This window comes from Gymnodraco acuticeps, unplaced genomic scaffold (assembly GCF_902827175.1).
Source record: "Gymnodraco acuticeps unplaced genomic scaffold, fGymAcu1.1, whole genome shotgun sequence".
Classification (NCBI taxonomy): Eukaryota; Metazoa; Chordata; class Actinopteri; order Perciformes; family Bathydraconidae; genus Gymnodraco; species Gymnodraco acuticeps.
The window spans coordinates 1,120,726-1,139,545 of NW_022990743.1; the positions used below are offsets into that span (position 1 = coordinate 1,120,726).

General features: G+C 41.5%; 1 protein-coding gene across 1 annotated transcript; it reads right to left on the reverse strand.

Annotated features, from left to right (window-relative positions):
* Positions 1-1,586: 1,586 nt before the first annotated feature.
* Positions 1,587-8,340, reverse strand: LOC117556626 (kidney mitochondrial carrier protein 1-like). Its single transcript, XM_034232058.1, has 9 exons — positions 8,121-8,340; positions 7,876-8,020; positions 7,407-7,501; positions 7,104-7,189; positions 5,634-5,729; positions 5,393-5,517; positions 4,468-4,591; positions 3,190-3,270; positions 1,587-2,687 (listed from the first exon to the last, which is right to left on the reverse strand). Exons 1-9 carry the CDS (start codon positions 8,182-8,184, stop codon positions 2,646-2,648), a joined length of 858 nt encoding a protein of 285 aa, XP_034087949.1. The 5' UTR covers positions 8,185-8,340; the 3' UTR covers positions 1,587-2,645.
* Between the last annotated feature and the right edge of the window lie 10,480 nt (positions 8,341-18,820).

Genomic DNA, 18,820 nt, shown 5'->3' on the forward strand with positions numbered 1-18,820 from the left:
TTGGCCACAGCAAATCATTTATATTAAACATGTAATTTTTACTTTTGAATACTTCAGTACAAAGGTTGTATTGAATAATGTAAGTGATATATGTGTACACATATAATTAGTCAAAACAGGGCTACATTTGATTTAATTAAAAGGTATAATATGTGGTAAACTGAAGAGCCGTTTGGGAGCCGAAAGAGCCGGCTCTTCTTGGTGAGCCGAGCCAAATGATCCGGCTCACCAAGAAGAGCCGGAATTTCCATCACTACTGTTAACATTAAAATCACTACATATATGCCGTAACTATTTTGCTCTAGGCAACTCAAGGGCTCAGGTAATGTGATTATTATATATGAATAATTGCCCAAAATAACATAAAATGCATAGGGTTTTTTGTTAAGTAACATACTTTCGTCGGCGGCCGATACATGCCGCGCATTAAGTGGGCCTGTCTGTCAATTAATCCCCGGGCCACTTTTTCCCCCCAGTCCGCCCCTGCCCATATCACAAATGCAATATTGAGTAAAAAGAAATAGCAATAGGCCTGCGATTTGTATTCTTTGTCAGCACGCTCCTTGTTCCAAATGGATCAACAGACGCCGATACATTTATCTCCTTGTCTGCATTTCCATCCGTTCATGCTTTTATCCGTCCATTTATTCACTCGTGTGTCTCAGCGAGCTGCGTATTCATCTGAGAAAGAACAAAAAAAGGGAGAGAAAAAGGGCCAGAGTGTTTGGAGCCTTATCCCTCTGAGACAGCAGCTCACTCTGATCCCTGGAACACAATAGAGCCGGCCTCCTGCACCCTTGGGCCAGGCAGCAAAAAATACCCATAATGTAGCATGTCTGTGACTGGTGGAATCCCCTGTGGCCGTACTTGTCCAGCTTGTAGAGGGCTGTGCCAGAGACGGGATGCCAGGCAGCGGCCTATAATGCCAACTTATGGAACATTGGCACCAACAGCACACATTATTCTCTCTTTCAACCCGCCTTATGGGCAGTGAGGGATGTTTCTGTAACTTGAGTTGACATAGACGTCAGCCGGTTTGGGGAAAGTATTGTACTGCATACGCTCTGTGGCATTGTTGAGATTCGAGTTATTCAGCACAACCATGCTTGTCAAAACAACAATAACATGGCAGTGCAGCTCATGGTAGCTTAGATAAGACTGATACAATGACAGTTGTCAACCAAGTAATAAGTCCCATGATGATGCTCCCTAAATAAAAGAACAAGGCACACACACACACACTGCTGTTTGTCTCCCCCGAGCTCCCATCCTCAAAACAGCTCTGATGAAGGAAAACTGGGAATTTACCAACAGAAATATATAAGAACAATTACATCTCAAGATTTCCCTGAATAATTGAAGTCATTGTTTGTGGGACTCTGCGTGAACATGTGTGTTTGAAAGGAACCAGGCAATCCCTCAGAAACAACACAACTGTGCTAGATCTTTGGCCTCAAAGTGGAGGCTTTGATTTTCTTTTTTTAAACTCATAAAAAACAGCATTTAGGTTTTTCAACTGGGTCGTGTTGTGGTGGGAAGCTCCACAGCGCCACACTGTGGTGAAAACAAAGCACGACACAGACAGGCTGATTTCCCCCCCCTCTTTTATTTAAAATATACAAGAAGCTTTTACACCCAACATCAAGCATACATTTTGGCAGCGATGGCAGCTCACACAAACACAACAGCGGGCAACATATTCATTCTTTAGGATGAAAAGTATAAAGCGTGCAAATACAGTATTTGAAAATACTCCTGGAGATAAAACATCATTCGTTTCAGTGCCTTCAAGTAATAAAAAGTCACACTTTGGTTTCCCTAATCTTAATCAGTGGTCTAAACCTAATGCGGTGTAGGCTTCAGAGGGAAGCCCCATCGCCCCCGGGTATATTTACTGTCTGCACTCACTGCCATCAGGTGACCACTAGTCTCACCACATATGGGCATGTGATGTGTGTGTGTGTCCCACTGGGTGTTTATATGACTGTTATTTATAACAGTACATTGGGGTGTATATTCTTAGCTCTTAACTCTGTAAAAAATACTCCAGGGAAACTCTTGGAGTAATACATAATTCCACCTGTCCACACACCCGACCTATAAAGAAAAAATGTAGAAAGAAAAAACCGCAACACATCCTAGTCAAGATTGTTGACTCGTGCACACAAACATTTGTCCTTAAGCAAACAAGGGAATGATCGCCCGCTGCGATGGTCATCTCTATCCGACATTCTTGGTCTTAATGCGTCTTAAGACGGCTTGTATCGCAAACTAAGGCACTCAATTTGAAGACCACTTTTAAAATGTAGAAAACCCTTGTGATATTCGAGACATAGTTTAAAGCAGTTTCGTAAACAAGATTTAAGTGGCCGTTTTCAAATGTAAATAAGCTTAATGTAGCGTGTGGATGAGCTAAAACATGAGTGTCTTCCACACTTGCTGCAGGCTTCAGGAGACATGTAGCCCAAACAGGAATCAGGCAAAATCTCAAACCACCTCTCTCATATGGGGTCTACATCACCACCCCTTTCAGCGGGTCCATAAAGGATCCATCCCAATCCAAGCCTTCTCCGATTTTGGTCCTCTCAGCTCGTGTCTGAGCGTGAGCACATCCTCGTCTCTTCTTGACCGCCTCGTTTCGCCGGTCACACGTCGATCTTCTTCAGCTGTTCATAAGAGAGGAAGAACTGGATAGAGAGTGAAGGAGAAAAGTGATTTTTTTGTTGCCATGTGTTGGAAGCTAACTGAGGCTCTTTGTGTGCTTCTGCTCAAAGCCTGCCTTGTTACCTCAGACTGCTCAGCTGGAATAGGTCAATAATCTCATTACATTTTTCAGGCCTGGTTGGAGCACGATGACGACTTCTCTTTCCTCATGCAACTCTTTGGCCTTCGCTGAAAGACTTTCATGGAGTTCCCTCTCCACTCATTTTTCTCCTACCCCACCATTAAGCCCCCCCTGAGTCCTCTCTAACCTCGGGCAGTGGGCAGTGAGGTTCCAAGGCTTAAAAAGTTACATAAAAGAGTTAGCTAGCATTCTTACACTGGCGCATGGCTTTTAATGCCATACTTTACCATATGCGTAACAGAATTATCAAATTCTCCGCTCTGATTTCCCCAGCTTTACAGATATTGCATCATAGAGGCTAAATGTAAACAGAGTGGTGCACTAATGAGATGGTTAAAGGATACAATGATGTTCCACGGTCCCAGGCGGAGCCAGTTGGGAAAGAAGCCCTTGTACAGGGCCAAGAAGCCCTCGGAGCGCCACGTCTGAAATAAGGGAAAAACAAACACTTTAAAAACCCATTTCATCTCATTATCCTGTGATGATCACTCAAATGTCCTCTCCGGGCTTTTTCTTTTAACTGGGACCTTGAAATCGGTGACATTAAGGGCTGATCTAGATATTCTTAATGACTACATTATTAAATATTCATTCAGAATGCAAAACTCAAACAAACACTCAAAGGCACTTCTTCATAGCAACAGGACAGTGTTTCTAAGAATCTAATAAGTTTTATGCTGGCTGTTTTAAAAAAGGAAAACTTCTACATGGTCATTCACAGATGGAAGTCATGTAGATGACTTTAAAGACAGTCTTTGTCCATTAATGCAAAGACCAGCGAGCGCCCCCAAAAGGCCAAACTAACTTTTTAAAAGCCAGAAAAGAAACACCAACTATCTATTCCCTGTCTGCATTCAGTACGGCTCTGAGCTACAAAGAAGGCTGGAGTCCTTGAACAAAGCTGGTGTTTGTGGTGAGTTCGCTAGTCTTGCTGTTATTACATGCCTGTAACAGCAAGAGTTTATTTAATCTAACCTGCTTAAGTCAGTTTAGCAAGTTATGGGGAGTTAATGTTGTCTATAGGTCATAACCAGCCTTTGTAGTGATTTGCATCACATGAATTTGACCGCCAGTCGCCTTATAGATTGATGAAAATAGGGTGTTTTTAATATGAAAGAAGATCACAGTTATGCATAACTGCGTTAATGTTGATTCATCTTCTAATATTAATTCACCATGGATTATTTAAGAACAATGTGCCTAATACAGGTTTCTTACACCTTTTCAGTCAAATTCAAGCACTTTTCAAGAAGCATTTTCAAACTTTTCAAGCATCTTACAGCTGTTGTAAATTACATATTTATATACACATACTTATACTCAAATGATTATTTCCCTACCTCACATTAAATCAGATGTTCTTTATGCTATAAACAACCAAGGACTTGGACAACAAAGGACTGTTGACCTCTGGGTGAGTGCTGCTTCCTACCTTCACTGGACTAACAATGGCTAATCCCAAACTGTACTGCTTTTCTCTCTTTAAAGCCTCTTTCAGAGCCACAGGAGACATTATGCAATGAGCTAAAAAGTATTGCCCATAAGGAAAAAAACTGATGTCATTTGTGAAATTTGTGAAGTGTTCCTTTCAAATTTCCTCTAATCTGAATGTGGTGACTGACCTGCAGTATACACTCCAGTGTCCCCTGGTACAGAAGCCCTCCTCTCTGGTTCATTATGCGTGTCCGAACTACGTCCACTGGGTTGGAGGCCAGAGCTCCCGCCAAGCCGCACGTAAAGCTGGAGCTGTGGGACCACAAGACACAGGTTCTAATTAGCATCTTTAGACTTTTAAATGTAGTCCTTTATTTTAACATTTAGCAATTGCTGCGATGTGTGTGCGCTGCAGCTACTAATGTAACACAAATTAAATGCTGCAAAGATGAGAAATTAAAGTTAATTTAATCACTGATTAATAATAAACAAGTAGAATTTAAGCATCGCCCATTAGCAAACTACATTAAGAGATGGCCGGTAGTAAAGGTACAACACATGTGCTGCTTCATGGGTGACTTCAAAGTGTTCTAATGTTCCCATTTGTAATGTCTTCATAGAAACAGGAATCAACTGGCCTTAGTCATGTATTCAAAAACAATCATTCAACATTGCGGCAAAGTGAAGCATTAATACAACTTCTTTTAACTACATTGTGGGACAGCATTACAGTCAATAGGAAGAAAAAAGCCCTTATGGATATGTCCAGGTAGATTCTGACCAGGTGGAAAACCTCTATTTTCATTGTAGTTACTTTCCTCAAAAATAAGATTCTGACATTAAACATTTGCAGTTAACCCTACAGTAAGACCATTAAAACCTTTCTCTTTTTATATCTCAAGACAATTCAATTTAAGACTTTTTAAAAGACCTGAGGAAACCCAGAATTGAGCATTGAGAGACTTGCAAAAACAAACAGAATGTTTTGCTGCTTAGTTGCAAGCACAAAGACTTGAAAACAGGGCTGTGTTTTCCACTTCAAGATATTGAAAAGTGTCTTGGCCTCCGAGTGATAAACATTAGAGGCAGGAGAATCTCCAGATGCAAACTTACACAAAGTGTGTGTACACGTTGTCCCCCATGTGCCCCGACAGGATCAGATGCTTCTTGGTGATGTCATAGACCGGGAGCTCCACTCCAACCACGATGGCCGCTCGTTGAGCCGTTAGAGAGACGCCCTGAAGCAGAGAGAGAGAGAGGGAGTGACTCGAGTGCTAAAGAGCAGTGCTACCTGTAACCCGTGGAAACCGAGCCCGTTTAGAATTGCAAATTGAGCAATTCAGACTCTCTGTACCTTCCACAGTCCTTTCGTTCCCTCCTGCTGGTAGATGTTGAGGAAGTTGCCCATCATGCTGCCCTGGATCAGGCTGCCCTGCGCCTGCATGCGGATCTGGAAGATAAGAGAGGTTGGCTCAATAAACTTGCTAGAGACAATGAAAGTACACAACCAGAGTGGAATGCTGAAGGCCAACCATGCCAAATACAGGGGTGTTTGAATCTGGGAAATGAAAAGGCAAAAGGTTAAGCAGAGATTTCTGCCAAGCCCAATGTCCTAAAGTATTTTCTTTCTGCTTATTTCCAGGAATTCTCCCTGCTCAAGTTGTTTTTGTGACGTGTGTTTGCAGATCAGCTTCGGTTTGTCTGTGTGTCTTGCTGCGTAATGACTTGGTGGTCGCAGCCAGAAACACACCATGATGGAAATGCAATGTGCCCGACCTGAAGGCACTTCCATTAGACCGTTAACCCTCTAAAAAACAAGCAATCTGCACTGGACATTATGCCTAACGGGGCATGGTGAGGGCCGGTCGAAGCACTACGAGTACAGATAAGCATGTGCACACTCATATCGTTTACAGAACACTATGTTAAGCCCCGGAGGCTTCAGTCTATAAATAATCCACAAGTTGGCTCTTGGTAGTGCTATGATGCCCTTTAACACAATCGGCATGCTACCGTCAGACAACACCTAAGGAGTTTATTTTTATTAAAACATTACTGATGTTAGGGATGGGGTGTACATTTATTTTGTTTAAAGAAACAAAAACAATCTAAAGATCCGCAACTTTGCTGATTGACTAATCTCAGACACTAAATACAAATTGTCGATTATTTTTGTGAAATTTGTTACAAAAATTACACAAAAAAGTTGTATTTATGTAGCATTATTTATTTTCTGTATAACTTGAACTAGCTATTCTAAAAGTCCCGTATAATATAACAAATATTAAGAGAATTGTTGTGCAAGTTTAGCATACATAAACGTAACTTTTGTCTTTAATTTGCCTTTGTGTGTTATCAGTATGTATAACTTTTTCAAATATAAAACTCCATTATCCAACTCTCACTTTACTCAATAATCTGTCACACAGTCCTTATTAGCACAATGCAAACTAAAGTAATATAATAATAATATATTTTATTTCTATAGCGCTTTTCTAGAACCCAAAGACACTTAAAAAAGTAGAACCTGAAATAAGCACCCCAATGGACTGTGTCAGTGATTGTTTGTAGACTATTTTGATTGAATTGTGAAATTCTAAAAGTTTCACACCCATAATAACTGTATCACAGTCCTGTTCAAGGCTGCACAGGGTATCAAAGCTGTTTGTATAACAACCACTCCAAGAAGCTCGGTTTTTAGTTAGAAGATTTACCACAAGCCTTGAGGCACCTTTAGGAGATTACCATACCTGCTCTAGTAGAATGACTGACAACGACAAGGAGATCAAACAGAATCTTGCAGTTGATGTGTGCAAATAGCTACCTTTAGCACATCAGTGGGGTTGGCGATGGTGGAGGAGACGACTCCAGCGAGAACCCCACACACCACATTAGTCAGCAATGTCTCATCTGAAAGAGGAGAAGAGTGGGAGGCAGACTGTGTGAACAAACACTTTTCAGACCATGCAAATAGTGTTTTAAAGTAGCAAAAACGGAAGCCTAATTATGAAAAAATAGACTAACTTAAATAGGCCACATGCATATGTCGACGGGGGAAGGTAACCCGCCTGTCAACATTTTTGCAGAAGTGTTTATTTCTGTGTAAAAAGGAGAAAGTGGGACTTACCCTCCGGTCTGTCAACCAGCAACCGCTTTAAACTCTGATATGTGCCAATTTTTATAGTCCCATAGGAGGCCTGGCGCAGCATAGCAGGAGCTAGTCTGTAAAAGTCAAATCAAGGTTTTTAATATCCTGGCTCACAATAACTCAGAAGGCTTTACAGGCATAATACTGTGGTACAAAACCCAGAAAAAGACATTAAACAGCATATAGGAAGACAAAAACAGAGTGTCAGCATATAAGGAATACTGATATAAAGCTGTGACACAGGTATAACCCCCCTTCTTTGGGTTGAGTTAATGTAGGTGGGATTAAAGCTGTTACAAAGGAAGTGCACAAAAATGAGGAAGTGTGAACATTTAGAAGGTATGCTGCACAGAGTACGACTGTAAACAAAGAGTATCTCCAGTTGTATGTAGTGAGTACAACTGGGATAGTATAGACACACAACAAAGCATGCATCCAGCATACTGACCCTGAATACAGAGCCCGGGGCCCCTCCTCTCTTGCTATCCTCACTATCGCATGGAGCATGCCTCTGTACCGGATCTCTCGGTATTTGCTGCCTACTTGGCCTTGGACTTGAAGACGTGTCTTCGCTAGGTCGATTGGGAAGGTCCCTGCAACACAAAACATGTCATACTTCTGTAAATTACACCAGAGGGTTAAATAATTAAAAGTAAGCCGCGCCATTCGGCCTCCTCTCCGCTCGCTACTCACCGCATTCCGCCGTCACAGAAGCCAGCCCGCCGAACACAAAGGGCTTCCAGCTGCCGTTAGACATTTCCTCCTGCCGTGTACCGAATCACAGAGAAAACCACCCGGCGATCGGAGGGATAAATGTTGTAAGTCTGCAGCCAATGCCTCGGAGGTGCAGCTGCGTTTACAATCCCTACCGGTGTTTGAGTGCCTCCCCTTCGTGCTCCCTCCCTTCTGCTGCCTGTCTCGCCGGTCTTGATCTAAGCCACGCCCACTGTCTTAATGATCCCCGCCCACTGCCTGTTGCTAAGCAACTAGACCAGACAAGAAACGAGCCACATCAACAACCAATGTTGCTCTTTGACTTTTGATTGCAAATATCCCAAGTAAAAAACATAGTATTATATTGTTAGACAAATTACACTTTGGAAATGGGACAATTGGGTTTTCCTAGATAAATGAAGAACCTGTAACTATGTGTAGGCCTACATCTATTTCCTCAGATGTATGACACTACGTCATACGTAGTTGCTATATATTCCACTAACCCCAGTTAAAATGACATTTAATTCAATTGATGGATTTTGAAATATGCTGTTGCATATAATCTTTTACTTGAAAGAACGACTTCTCTGTTTTTTACGTAAAAATCCATCATGCTTGATTGAGGATATTAAAGTTATAGTCCCTTGTCACAAGTAATTCGAAAGCAAAATTGTTTGGTATATATTTTGAAAATCCTCCGTGATTTCTTTGGCTTTATAAAAAACTACATTAGCATGAAGAAAAAGGCAACTAAATATGGGCTTAAAGCCTAGTAGGCTATCTATATTTTATAGCTTGACATTCTCTATCATTACTGGGATTGAAGTAATTCGTAAATAATAAGGTTATCTATATTATAATGTTTACGATTGCAAAAAGACCAACAACATATGGCATTGAATTTGACATTCAAATAGGAATGTGTCATTTGAACGCTCACATGTAAGAAGTGGTTAATAGCAGAAATAGATGAAAAATAGTTCAGCAAAGATGTGTCTTGCATTAAGAGAACCACACAAGCAATGTAGCTTTTATATTTTCTAGCTTGCTTGTAAGCCTGAATTATTACATTTACATTTAAAGAGCAGTGGCCAGATTTAATGACTTGTAAACTTTTGTTCATTCCCATATTCACCAAATGTAGCTAAACACACATAACTCAATCATAACATTTTACTTTATCACGAACATGTATTTGCTTTGTGCTATTTTCACAACACTCTTTTATTTTGCTTTTTCCCCCCAGTAATTACCTAAGACTAATCAAATATTGGTTTTCCGGTCAATGTATAAACCTCAGATTTTGAATCAATCAATCAATCAATGTTTATTGATATAGCCCAATATCACAAATGTTACATTTGTCTCAGTGGTCTTCACAGTGTGTACAGAATATCAGTATGACAATACGACACCCTCTGTCCTTAGACCCTCACATCGTACAAGGAAAAACTTCCAGAAAAAACCCCACAGTTTAAAGGGGAAAATGGGAGAAACCTCAGTGAGAGCAACAGAGGAGGGATCCCTCTCCCAGGACGGACAGACGTGCAATAGATGCCGTATGTAAATCGAAAAGATAATACATTTACAACATAGGTAGTCCAAATGTTTGGAAATGCATGTGTCTATAATAAGAAGATGAATCCACGAGGATGTCAGCAATCTTGTGGGAGCCATCAGTGAAGTAGTATGGTGAGAGTCTGGCAGGACCGCAGAGACAGGTTCAGCCACGACTCGAAGTCCAGGACTCAGATCCAGTGCACAGGATAGAGGATCCAGGACACACGACCACAGCAACATGATTAGCCTCGACTCAGGATCCCGGCGTATATATGGACACAAAAAAGAGATTTGGGGGAAACTGGGTTAATCGAAACATGAGAGTACACAGGTACAAACAGCCAGAAAGACGGAGTAAGGTGCCCCCCTCAACAGTCCAAGCCTATAGCAGCTAAACTAACGTGTCTACATACATGCACTCCCTTAGGATAGGTTGAGGGAAAAGGGTAGCAAGTAAGAAGTAGGAAGCAGAGGTGTAGAGGCACACACAGGGAAAAAGGTCCCCATTGGAACCTGAATTTGTCAGAGGTAGGAGTGGGTCAGTGACTAGTACGTTCCACACTCCCCGGCCGGGCTAGGCGTTCTCTGCAACCTGTTACCCTCTAATAAACCTCGAGAGGTCATAGAGGGGAAAGGTTTGGATAAAGTTTTAAATATAAGATCTAAATTTTCAGGATTTAAGTGAAAGAGTAAGAACTAAAATGTATAGGTGAAGAGGCACAACGTATCTATGTCAATGCACTCTTATTAGATTATTTTATTTTATCACTGTAAGCTTTATCAAAAAGGAAGGTCTTAAGCGTACTCTTAAAAACGGATAGGCTGTCTGCCGTCCGAACACAAACTGGAAGCTGATTCCACAAATGTGGAGCTTGATAAGAAAAGGCTCTGGCTCCCATTGTACTTTTAGAGACTCTAGGAACAACCAACAACCCTGCATTCTTGGAACGCAATGCCCTAGTAGGACAGTAGGGTATAATGAGTTCTTTAAGGTAAGATGGCGCCTGCCCATTAAGGGCTTTGTAGGCGAGAAGAAGAATTTTAAATTATATCCTGTGTTCTATAGGGAGCCAGTGTAAGGCAGCCAAAACAGGAGTAATGTGGTCCCTTTTCCTAACTCTGGTTAGTGCACTAGCTGCAGCATTTTGAATCAGCTGAAGCGACTTGACTGACTTCTTGGTACTCCCTGATAATAAAGAGTTAAAATAATCCAGCCTTGAAGTAACAAATGCATGGACTAGTTTCTCTTCATTGTTTTGAGGCAAGATATGCCTAATTTTGGCAATGTTGAGTAGATGGAAGTAGGCGGTCCTTGAGATTGATTTTATGTGGGCGTTAAAGGATAAATCCTGATCAAATATAACACCAAGATTCCTTACAGTCTCACTGCAGGCCAAATTAATGCCATCCATAACTTGTATATCTTTAGACAGTTTGTTTCGTAGATTCTTCGGGTCAAGTACAATAACTTCAGTTTTGGTCGTGTTTAACATAAAAAAATGTAAGGTCATCCACGTTTTTAAGTCCTTCAGGCAGTCTTGAATTGTATTTAGGTGATTGGTTTCATCAGGCTTGATGGATAAATATAGTTGAGTATCATCCGCATAACAGTGGACATTTACAGAATGATTCCTTATAATATTGCCTAGCGGAAGCATATATAGTGTGAACAAAATAGGTCCAAGCACTGAGCCCTGTGGCACTCCATGGCTAACTTTGGTTTGCATGGAAGATTCATCATTGACACGTACAAACTGAGAGCGTTCAGATAGATAGGACCTAAACCAGCCTAAAGCAGTTCCCTGTATGCCAACTAAGTGCTCTAGTCTTTGCAATAGGATATCATGGTCGATAGTATCAAATGCAGCACTGAGATCGAGCAAAACAAGAATAGAGACAAGTCCCTTGTCTGAGGCTATTAGAATGTCATTTGTGACTTTAACCAGAGCTGTCTCTGTGCTATGATGTGTTCTAAAGCCAGACTGAAAATCTTCAAATAAATCATTGTTTTTTAAGTAATCACACAACTGTTTTGCGACCGCTTTCTCAAGAATTTTTGAGAGGAATGGGAGATTAGAAATAGGTCTATAATTGGCTAAAACCTCTGGATCGAGGTTGTGCTTTTTAAGAAGAGGTTTTATTACTGCAACTTTAAATGATTGTGGAACATAGCCTGATAATAAAGACATATTCATAATATTTAATAAAGAAGTGCTAATTAATGGAAAAACTTCCTTTAACAGCTTAGTTCGAATCGGGTCTAAGATACACGTTGATGGTTTAGATTGAAAAAATCATTGAATTTAATTGTTCAAGGTTTATGGCTGAAAAGCATTCTAGTTTACTATCTAGTATAATATTATAACTTAGGTTTCCGGGAGCTGTTGATAACACTATACTGGTCAAAGGCAAGAGGTCATTAATTTTGTTTCTAAGAGTAACAATTTTATCATTAAAAAAGCACATAAAATCATTGCTACTGAGTGCTATGGGAATAGAAGGCTCAATCGAGCTGTGGCTCTCTGTCAGCCTGGCTACAGTGCTGAAAAGAAATCTTGCATTATTCTTATTCTCATCTATTAATGAAGAGTAGTAGGCTGCTCTCGCTTTACGCAGTGCTTTCTTATATTCATTGAGAGTAATATGCCAAATTAAACGAGATTCTTCAAGTTTAGTGGAACGCCATATCCTTTCAAGTTGTCTCGACTTTTGCTTTATTTTGCGGGTTTCGGCATTATGCCATGGAGCTAATCTATGTTGTTTTATTTTCTTCTTTTTCAAAGGAGCAACAGAGTCTAATTTTATTCGCAGCGCATCTGTAGCACTATCAACAACATGATCAATTTGGGGTGGTGTACATTTTGTATACGTTTCCTCCCCTACATGCAGACGTGCTATCGAGTTAAATATTGGTGGAATCTCTTCCTTACATTTGGCTATAGCACTAACAGATAGGTTTCTGCTGCAGGAGCTTTTGACTAATGCTTTGTAGTCTAGTAACAGTACTTCAAAAGTTACCAAAAAATGGTCGGATAAAGCAGGATTATGCGGTTCGACTAATAGTTGCTCAATTTCAATACCATAAGTCAGAACAAGGTCGAGAGTGTGATTATAGCAGTGGGTTGGTTTATTTACACTCTGACGAAAACCAACAGAATCTAATATAGAGTTAAATGCAACAGTAAGGCTATTTTTATCATCGTCAACATGAATATTAAAGTCACCTACGATAATTACTTTATCTGTTTTAAGAACCAAAGTTGATAAAAACTCAGAGAATTCTGATAAGAATTCTGAATAAGGACCTGGTGCACGGTACACTGTAACAAATAAGATTGGCTGCAAAGTTTTCCAGGTCGGATGCGTAAGACTAAAAACGAGACTTTCAAAGGAAGTATATTATAATTTTGGTTTAGTATTGATAAGTAAATTTGAGTCAAAGATGGCTGCAACTCCACCTCCTCGGCCTGTGCCTCGGGCAATATGAGTATTGATATGGCTGGGTGGAGTGGCCTCATGCTGACATATTCTTCATGTCTCAACCAAGTTTCAGTGAGACAGCATATATCAATATTATAATCTGATATTAAATCATTTATCAATAATTGCTTTAGATGCTAGAGATCTTATGTTTAAGAGTCCACATTTAATCTTCCTGTTTTGTTGCACTGTAGTAGTTGTTACATTTACTTTTATTAAGTTATTATGTGTGACACCTCTATTAGGTTTTACTTTAAATTGTCCTTGGGCAGACACACACACCGTTAATATTGGGTATTTTATTGGAGAGAGCGCAGAGAAACATATAAAACTGCGACTCCTCCTCCTGGTCTCAACTCCACTTTGTCATGGATTACGTCTACAAAGCTCTGAAATGTTTGCTGAAATTAGATTTGCACCTTCCAAAGTAGGATGAATGCTGTCTCTCTTAATCAGACCAGGTTTTCCCCAGAAGGCTGTCCAATTATTTACGAAGCCCACATTGTTTGCTGGGCACCACCGAGACAACCAGCGCTGAAACGATGACATGCGACTATACATGTCATCATTGATCAGATTGGGGAGGGGACCAGACGCACCGACGCCACATTAACTTTGGTGCATTCTGATTGGCGTAAACGGACATCATTACCACCGACGTGAATAACAATCCTACTGTATTTACGTGTATTCTTAGCCAGCAGTTTAAGATGCGCCTTAACGTCGCCCGCTCTGGCCCTCCGAATGCATGTGACTGTGGAGGCCTCGCTCGGCCTCGATCGCTCGGTTTGGTTAGGCCTTATTAGGCCCGGCTCACTTTTGGCGCGTTTCCACTGCAGCGGGTAGCTCGCTTTAAGCGTGCCGAGCCGTGCGGGCAGTGGCGACTGGTCATTAGGGGCAGCCCCACCTAGTGTCAGCAGAAAGTATTACAAATAATGATTACAAAAAAATGCAAAAAATAAATTAAAAAATATATAAAATATATTTTAAGATCATGTTTAATCATCTAATTCGTCTGTACATTGCTGTTTTAGTCTGTGTTCTTCTAATTAGTGTCTACAGTGTGTGCCTATTGAGCCGTTTAGAGCCATGTGGGACAAAACCCGATCCTGCCCCTCCCTCTCCCTGTTTAAGTCAATGGTGACTGTAAAAACTACACTGCGCATGCTCAGAGTATTGTCCTATTTAATGTGTGTGGCAAAAAAATAATGACCATAGGGGCATAGTGCTGCCATCCCCACCATACGTCATCTCACATCATTCAGAGCTGATTGGCTGTAAGTACGTGTGCCGCGAAAAGTGTGGTGTGTGAAGAGGAGACGAGAGAGCTGCAGTGACGCGTCTTAAAACCCGGAAGTAAACTGCGCATGGCTTCCCTCGACAAAAAAGCAATGATATTTCTCCATAGGATTTTAGATAAATGCACGTTTTGTTCAGCCGGATAATATCCACATGTCTACCCTACTTTTATAATTTTCGAATCATAAATCTATTGATTAGATTAGATTTATGATGAGAACACAAGGAGGACTTTTACAAAAAAGTAATAGAGATTTTTGTCCAGAAGGATAGGCAAATGGACTTAATCTTCAAGTCAAGGTAAGACTGCAATTTTATTGAAAATGGGATCTTACTAAGAGAGAACAATTCAATATTTAAATGATACAATTACATTTTTTGGGTATCCTTTTGTTGAACTGTCTGTTTAAAATTAATTGAAGCATCAGACAAAAAAAGCTTTTGAAAATAATATTATATTTTGATTTAGGTCAAAATATAATATTTGTAAACCTGAAGAGTCAGTGCCAGTGCCTCACCAGCCATGAACCTCACTGCAGAAGCTTATATACAGTATAGACATCTAAGGTTTTTGTGCCCCACCACTTTTGTACATATAAAAACGCCACTGCGTGCGGGGCCCGTTTTTGGTTGCGTTTCCACTTGGCCTAGTTTGGCCCGGGGCTACTTTTTCACTTTTTTCCGGCCCGACTAAATCGTGGTTCTAGGGCCAGGAACAACCAGGCTGAGTCGGGCTGAGTGTGCTAAACTAGAGAGAGAATCGCTGGCAAGGGGGCTACAACTACAACAAGATGAACATATTTGACCGTGATTTAATTGTAATACACGTTTCAAAATGATGCCGAAGTAACAACATACTGATACCGGTTAGTAAAAACCATGAATTAATGCTTTGACAAGTCTGCAGACAGACGGCAGGCGAAAAACCCTTTTAAAATGCGTGTTTTCTAAATGTAGCTTGGCTAAGCTAACGTTATGCTCCGACCGTCCACACTCACAACGGCCTATACAGACATAAATAAACCAGCGACTGTATTCGCCATAACACAGGCAGTCTGTGGTTTGTACTTGTTTAACTTTTGTCTAGTTTCTGAACAGATATGAGGAGCTGTGAGCTCTGAGTGCTAAGAGCTAACGCAGCATTATGCTGCGCTTCCATTACAGTTTAGGAACTGGGGTAGTTACTATTGCCCCTTTCACACCAGCGCTTTTTCAGCTCCGGCTCGGAGCTGGAGCCTGAAAAGCGCCGCAGCGGCGCCGGCTCTTAGCTCCGGAATCCGGTTCACTTCCAGCTCCAAAAAATGGTCGGTCTAGAGCAGGGGTGGGCAAACTTTTAGGCTCGGGAGCCACTATGAGTTTTAAAATTTGACAGGCGGGCCGGGCCAGTAGCAGATGGATGGAGAGTGTTTGTGTGAACAAATACAAATTACAAGTAAAAGCCATTACCTGAAAAAGTTAAGAAAACTTACATTTCAATTCAGTGGGAACAGTATTGTTGGTCACCCTTTTTTGCCAGTGCATCAAAGTTTGGTGTCAGTTTGGTTGTGGCAATTCTCAGGACATATCTGAGGTGTTCATCAGTTAACTGGGATCTGTGACGTGATTTGTTGATGTTCATCACGCTGAACGTCTGCTCACACACGTAGGTAGAGCCAAACAACACCAGCATCCTCTGTGCCATCCTCCTAATGTTTGGAAACTTGGCTTCGCTTATAGTCTAGGGCAGGCATCCTCAAACTACGGACTCCGGTCCGGATCCGGAGCGAACCACCACTATCTCCGGACTCTGAGCAAATTATACTTTTCATATGTATTATCTTTCTGTATTATATGTGAGACATCGCCACAACGCATTCGCAACGAGTAAAAATGCTCCGCTATGTCCACTGCAAACAGCGCTCTGCATGTCTGACTGTTCCACTGTGTTCCACCTGTGTGTGTCAACGCTTTGGTCCAATCACATTCAGCATCCAGTCAGCGTTTTTTTCCCCCAAACAATCTACGAATCAGAGGCACAGTAGGGCGGGTCTTCGCGGAATGCGGGTGGGAAAAATGTGTGTGTCTCTTTCAACCTGTCTAAGTCAGAGCGAGAATTTAAAAAAAAAAAAAATTCAGAGCGAGAGTTAACAGCTCATCTAGTTCCATCTGTACTGTAGCTAGTAGCCTAGTTTCACCTACCGGGGTGGCAACTGACACCCTAAAAATAGGCCTTGCCACCTCAGCTGCCACCCCAGTTGGCAGCTTTGTTTTGAAAGAAAAGTTGTGGCTCATCGGACATTTATGAGAGAAAGTCTCTAATGTCCGAGTGCAAGTGAATGCAGCACAAGATGCACGTCATGTAACCCCTCCCCCGGTCCTGGCGCGAGCGTGGATATACGATTGGCGGCGATTTCATTTTGAACTGGACGGCGCAAAACGAGAAGCATTCGGACCCAAGCACTGAAGGAATGAGGTATTTGCGGTCTACAATGACAGAGAAGAGACTGTCAGTTTGGCTGTACTCAGCATTGAATCAAAACGCACTAAAGCTGTTGATCTTAATACGTTTGTGAGGCGTTTTGCTGAACAAAATGGTAATCGCCGCATTCAGCTGTAATAGACATATCAACTTGATGCTCTGCTCACGGATGAGCATACACAACTATTAAGATGATGACCTTACGTGTGTAAATATTTTTTTTTTTTTGAGGCGGTCTGCCCCCAAACAACTGTTTTAAGTCCTGAGAAAGTCAAATCAGACGGTGTGTAAAACTACACTGCCCAGCCAAAAAAAAGTAACCACTTTGATTGAACTAGGCCAGTAGGTAAGGACTTTCCACTGGATAATAACTGCAGTATAAAATAATGCATGACTGAAGTGATGGAGACCATGTTGAAGGCAAACAAAAAGAGGAAATAACAGGTCAAATCAAGCAAATCCCCCTCTCAGATTCCACAGCAACCAGAAGAACATAAATACTGGCTGGTGATTTGATTCATCAGCTTTGTGATGGAATAAAAAATGCACAGTGCATTTCCTTAGCTGTGGGTGAGTCCACTGACACCACTGACAATGCTCAGTTGCTGGTGTTTGTGAGTTTTTATGATGAGGCAAAGGGGGAGTTTGTTGAAGATGTGTTGGGCCTGACGAACCTCAGTGGACACACAAGGGGGCAAGACATTTATAAAGCAATAATGGGAATGCTGAATGAAAGAGGGTGCAGCTGCCTTTATTCATAACTGTGCAGCTCTTACACTGCGACTCTGAGGGGTCAAGCACAGACACAATAACAATGAAAACTGCTGCATACAGATTATTTTTGTTTTTGCAACCTCGTGTTAAGAATCTTGTTGCAATTGTTTAAAAGTTTGAATGACCGTAATAAACGGACCTTTGTCTTATTGAAACATTTATTTTGGACCTTTAAGATTTGTATTTGAGTACCCCTGGTCTAGGGGATTGCAGAAAAATCGTGCAAATGATGATACAAGCATCACATTTGGCACACTTGTTCTCCAAGTGGTACTAATCAAATCTGCCTGATTGGCCAATTGAAAATCCAAGATGGCGGCCATTTTCCAAGATGGCCGCCAGATTAGCCGCCCGAAAACCGTAATAATTCGGCACAGAAAGGGTTAATCAAAGGTCATAAATGGATGCGATAATTTAAGACCTTTAATTTGATACCTAATTTATGGGTCTACGACCACAGGAAATACTTTAACCCATTGGGAACCATTGTCGACTTTTGTCACCATGAGTACTATTTGCACTTTGGGTCTCAAAGGGTTTTAATAAAGCACACTGACACATTTTTCAAGATGGCCACCAGATTGCCTGTTTTTTATTACGTAAGCTTTACCCCGGCTAGCAAATGTTCAAAGTTATGTATACCATGCCACTGGTCCTCCAGCTGCTACTGTTCACATATGCAGCTGCAGAGTGATGTGCAGGGGAGCTCTGACTGAAAGCATTTGCATCTTCCTGTGCAACCTTTCTTACAGGAACACTTCGTCAGTTCCCGACAGCTCGCTGCAATAGGGGGTAGTGTTGTCCAACATATCTGCCATGTCTCTCCTTTCTGTGTCCATCCCCATTCAGCGGGACTGCTCGTGTCTGGATTGGAGATGGTTGCCTGGCCCCAGATGATCCCAGCCTGATAAGCCGCACGCTTTGCATGTTCTCTGAGCGCTGCCTGTGTTGGTGGAATTGAGTTGTACGGCCTCTGCTTGCGGGCAAAGAGATCTAGTCTTGCTTCATCCACACCAGTGGTTGCGCTTGATCTGTCGTACATGAGGACAACGAATCTCTCCAGCTTCTGCAGGTCAAGATCACAAATCAATGTTGGATGCTGGCT

What these genes read in the sequence shown, in the direction of transcription:
- LOC117556626 (XM_034232058.1), bottom strand. Translation starts at nt 8,184, where the DNA reads ATGTCTAACGGCAGCTGGAAGCCCTTTGTGTTCGGCGGGCTGGCTTCT. An exon ending in ACCCCACTGATGTGCTAAAG is followed by an intron (nt 5,730 to 7,103) that starts GTAGCTATTTGC and finishes CTTATCTTCCAG; the next exon opens with ATCCGCATGCAGGCGCAGGG. An exon ending in GAACGAAAGGACTGTGGAAG is followed by an intron (nt 5,518 to 5,633) that starts GTACAGAGAGTC and finishes TCTCTGCTTCAG; the next exon opens with GGCGTCTCTCTAACGGCTCA.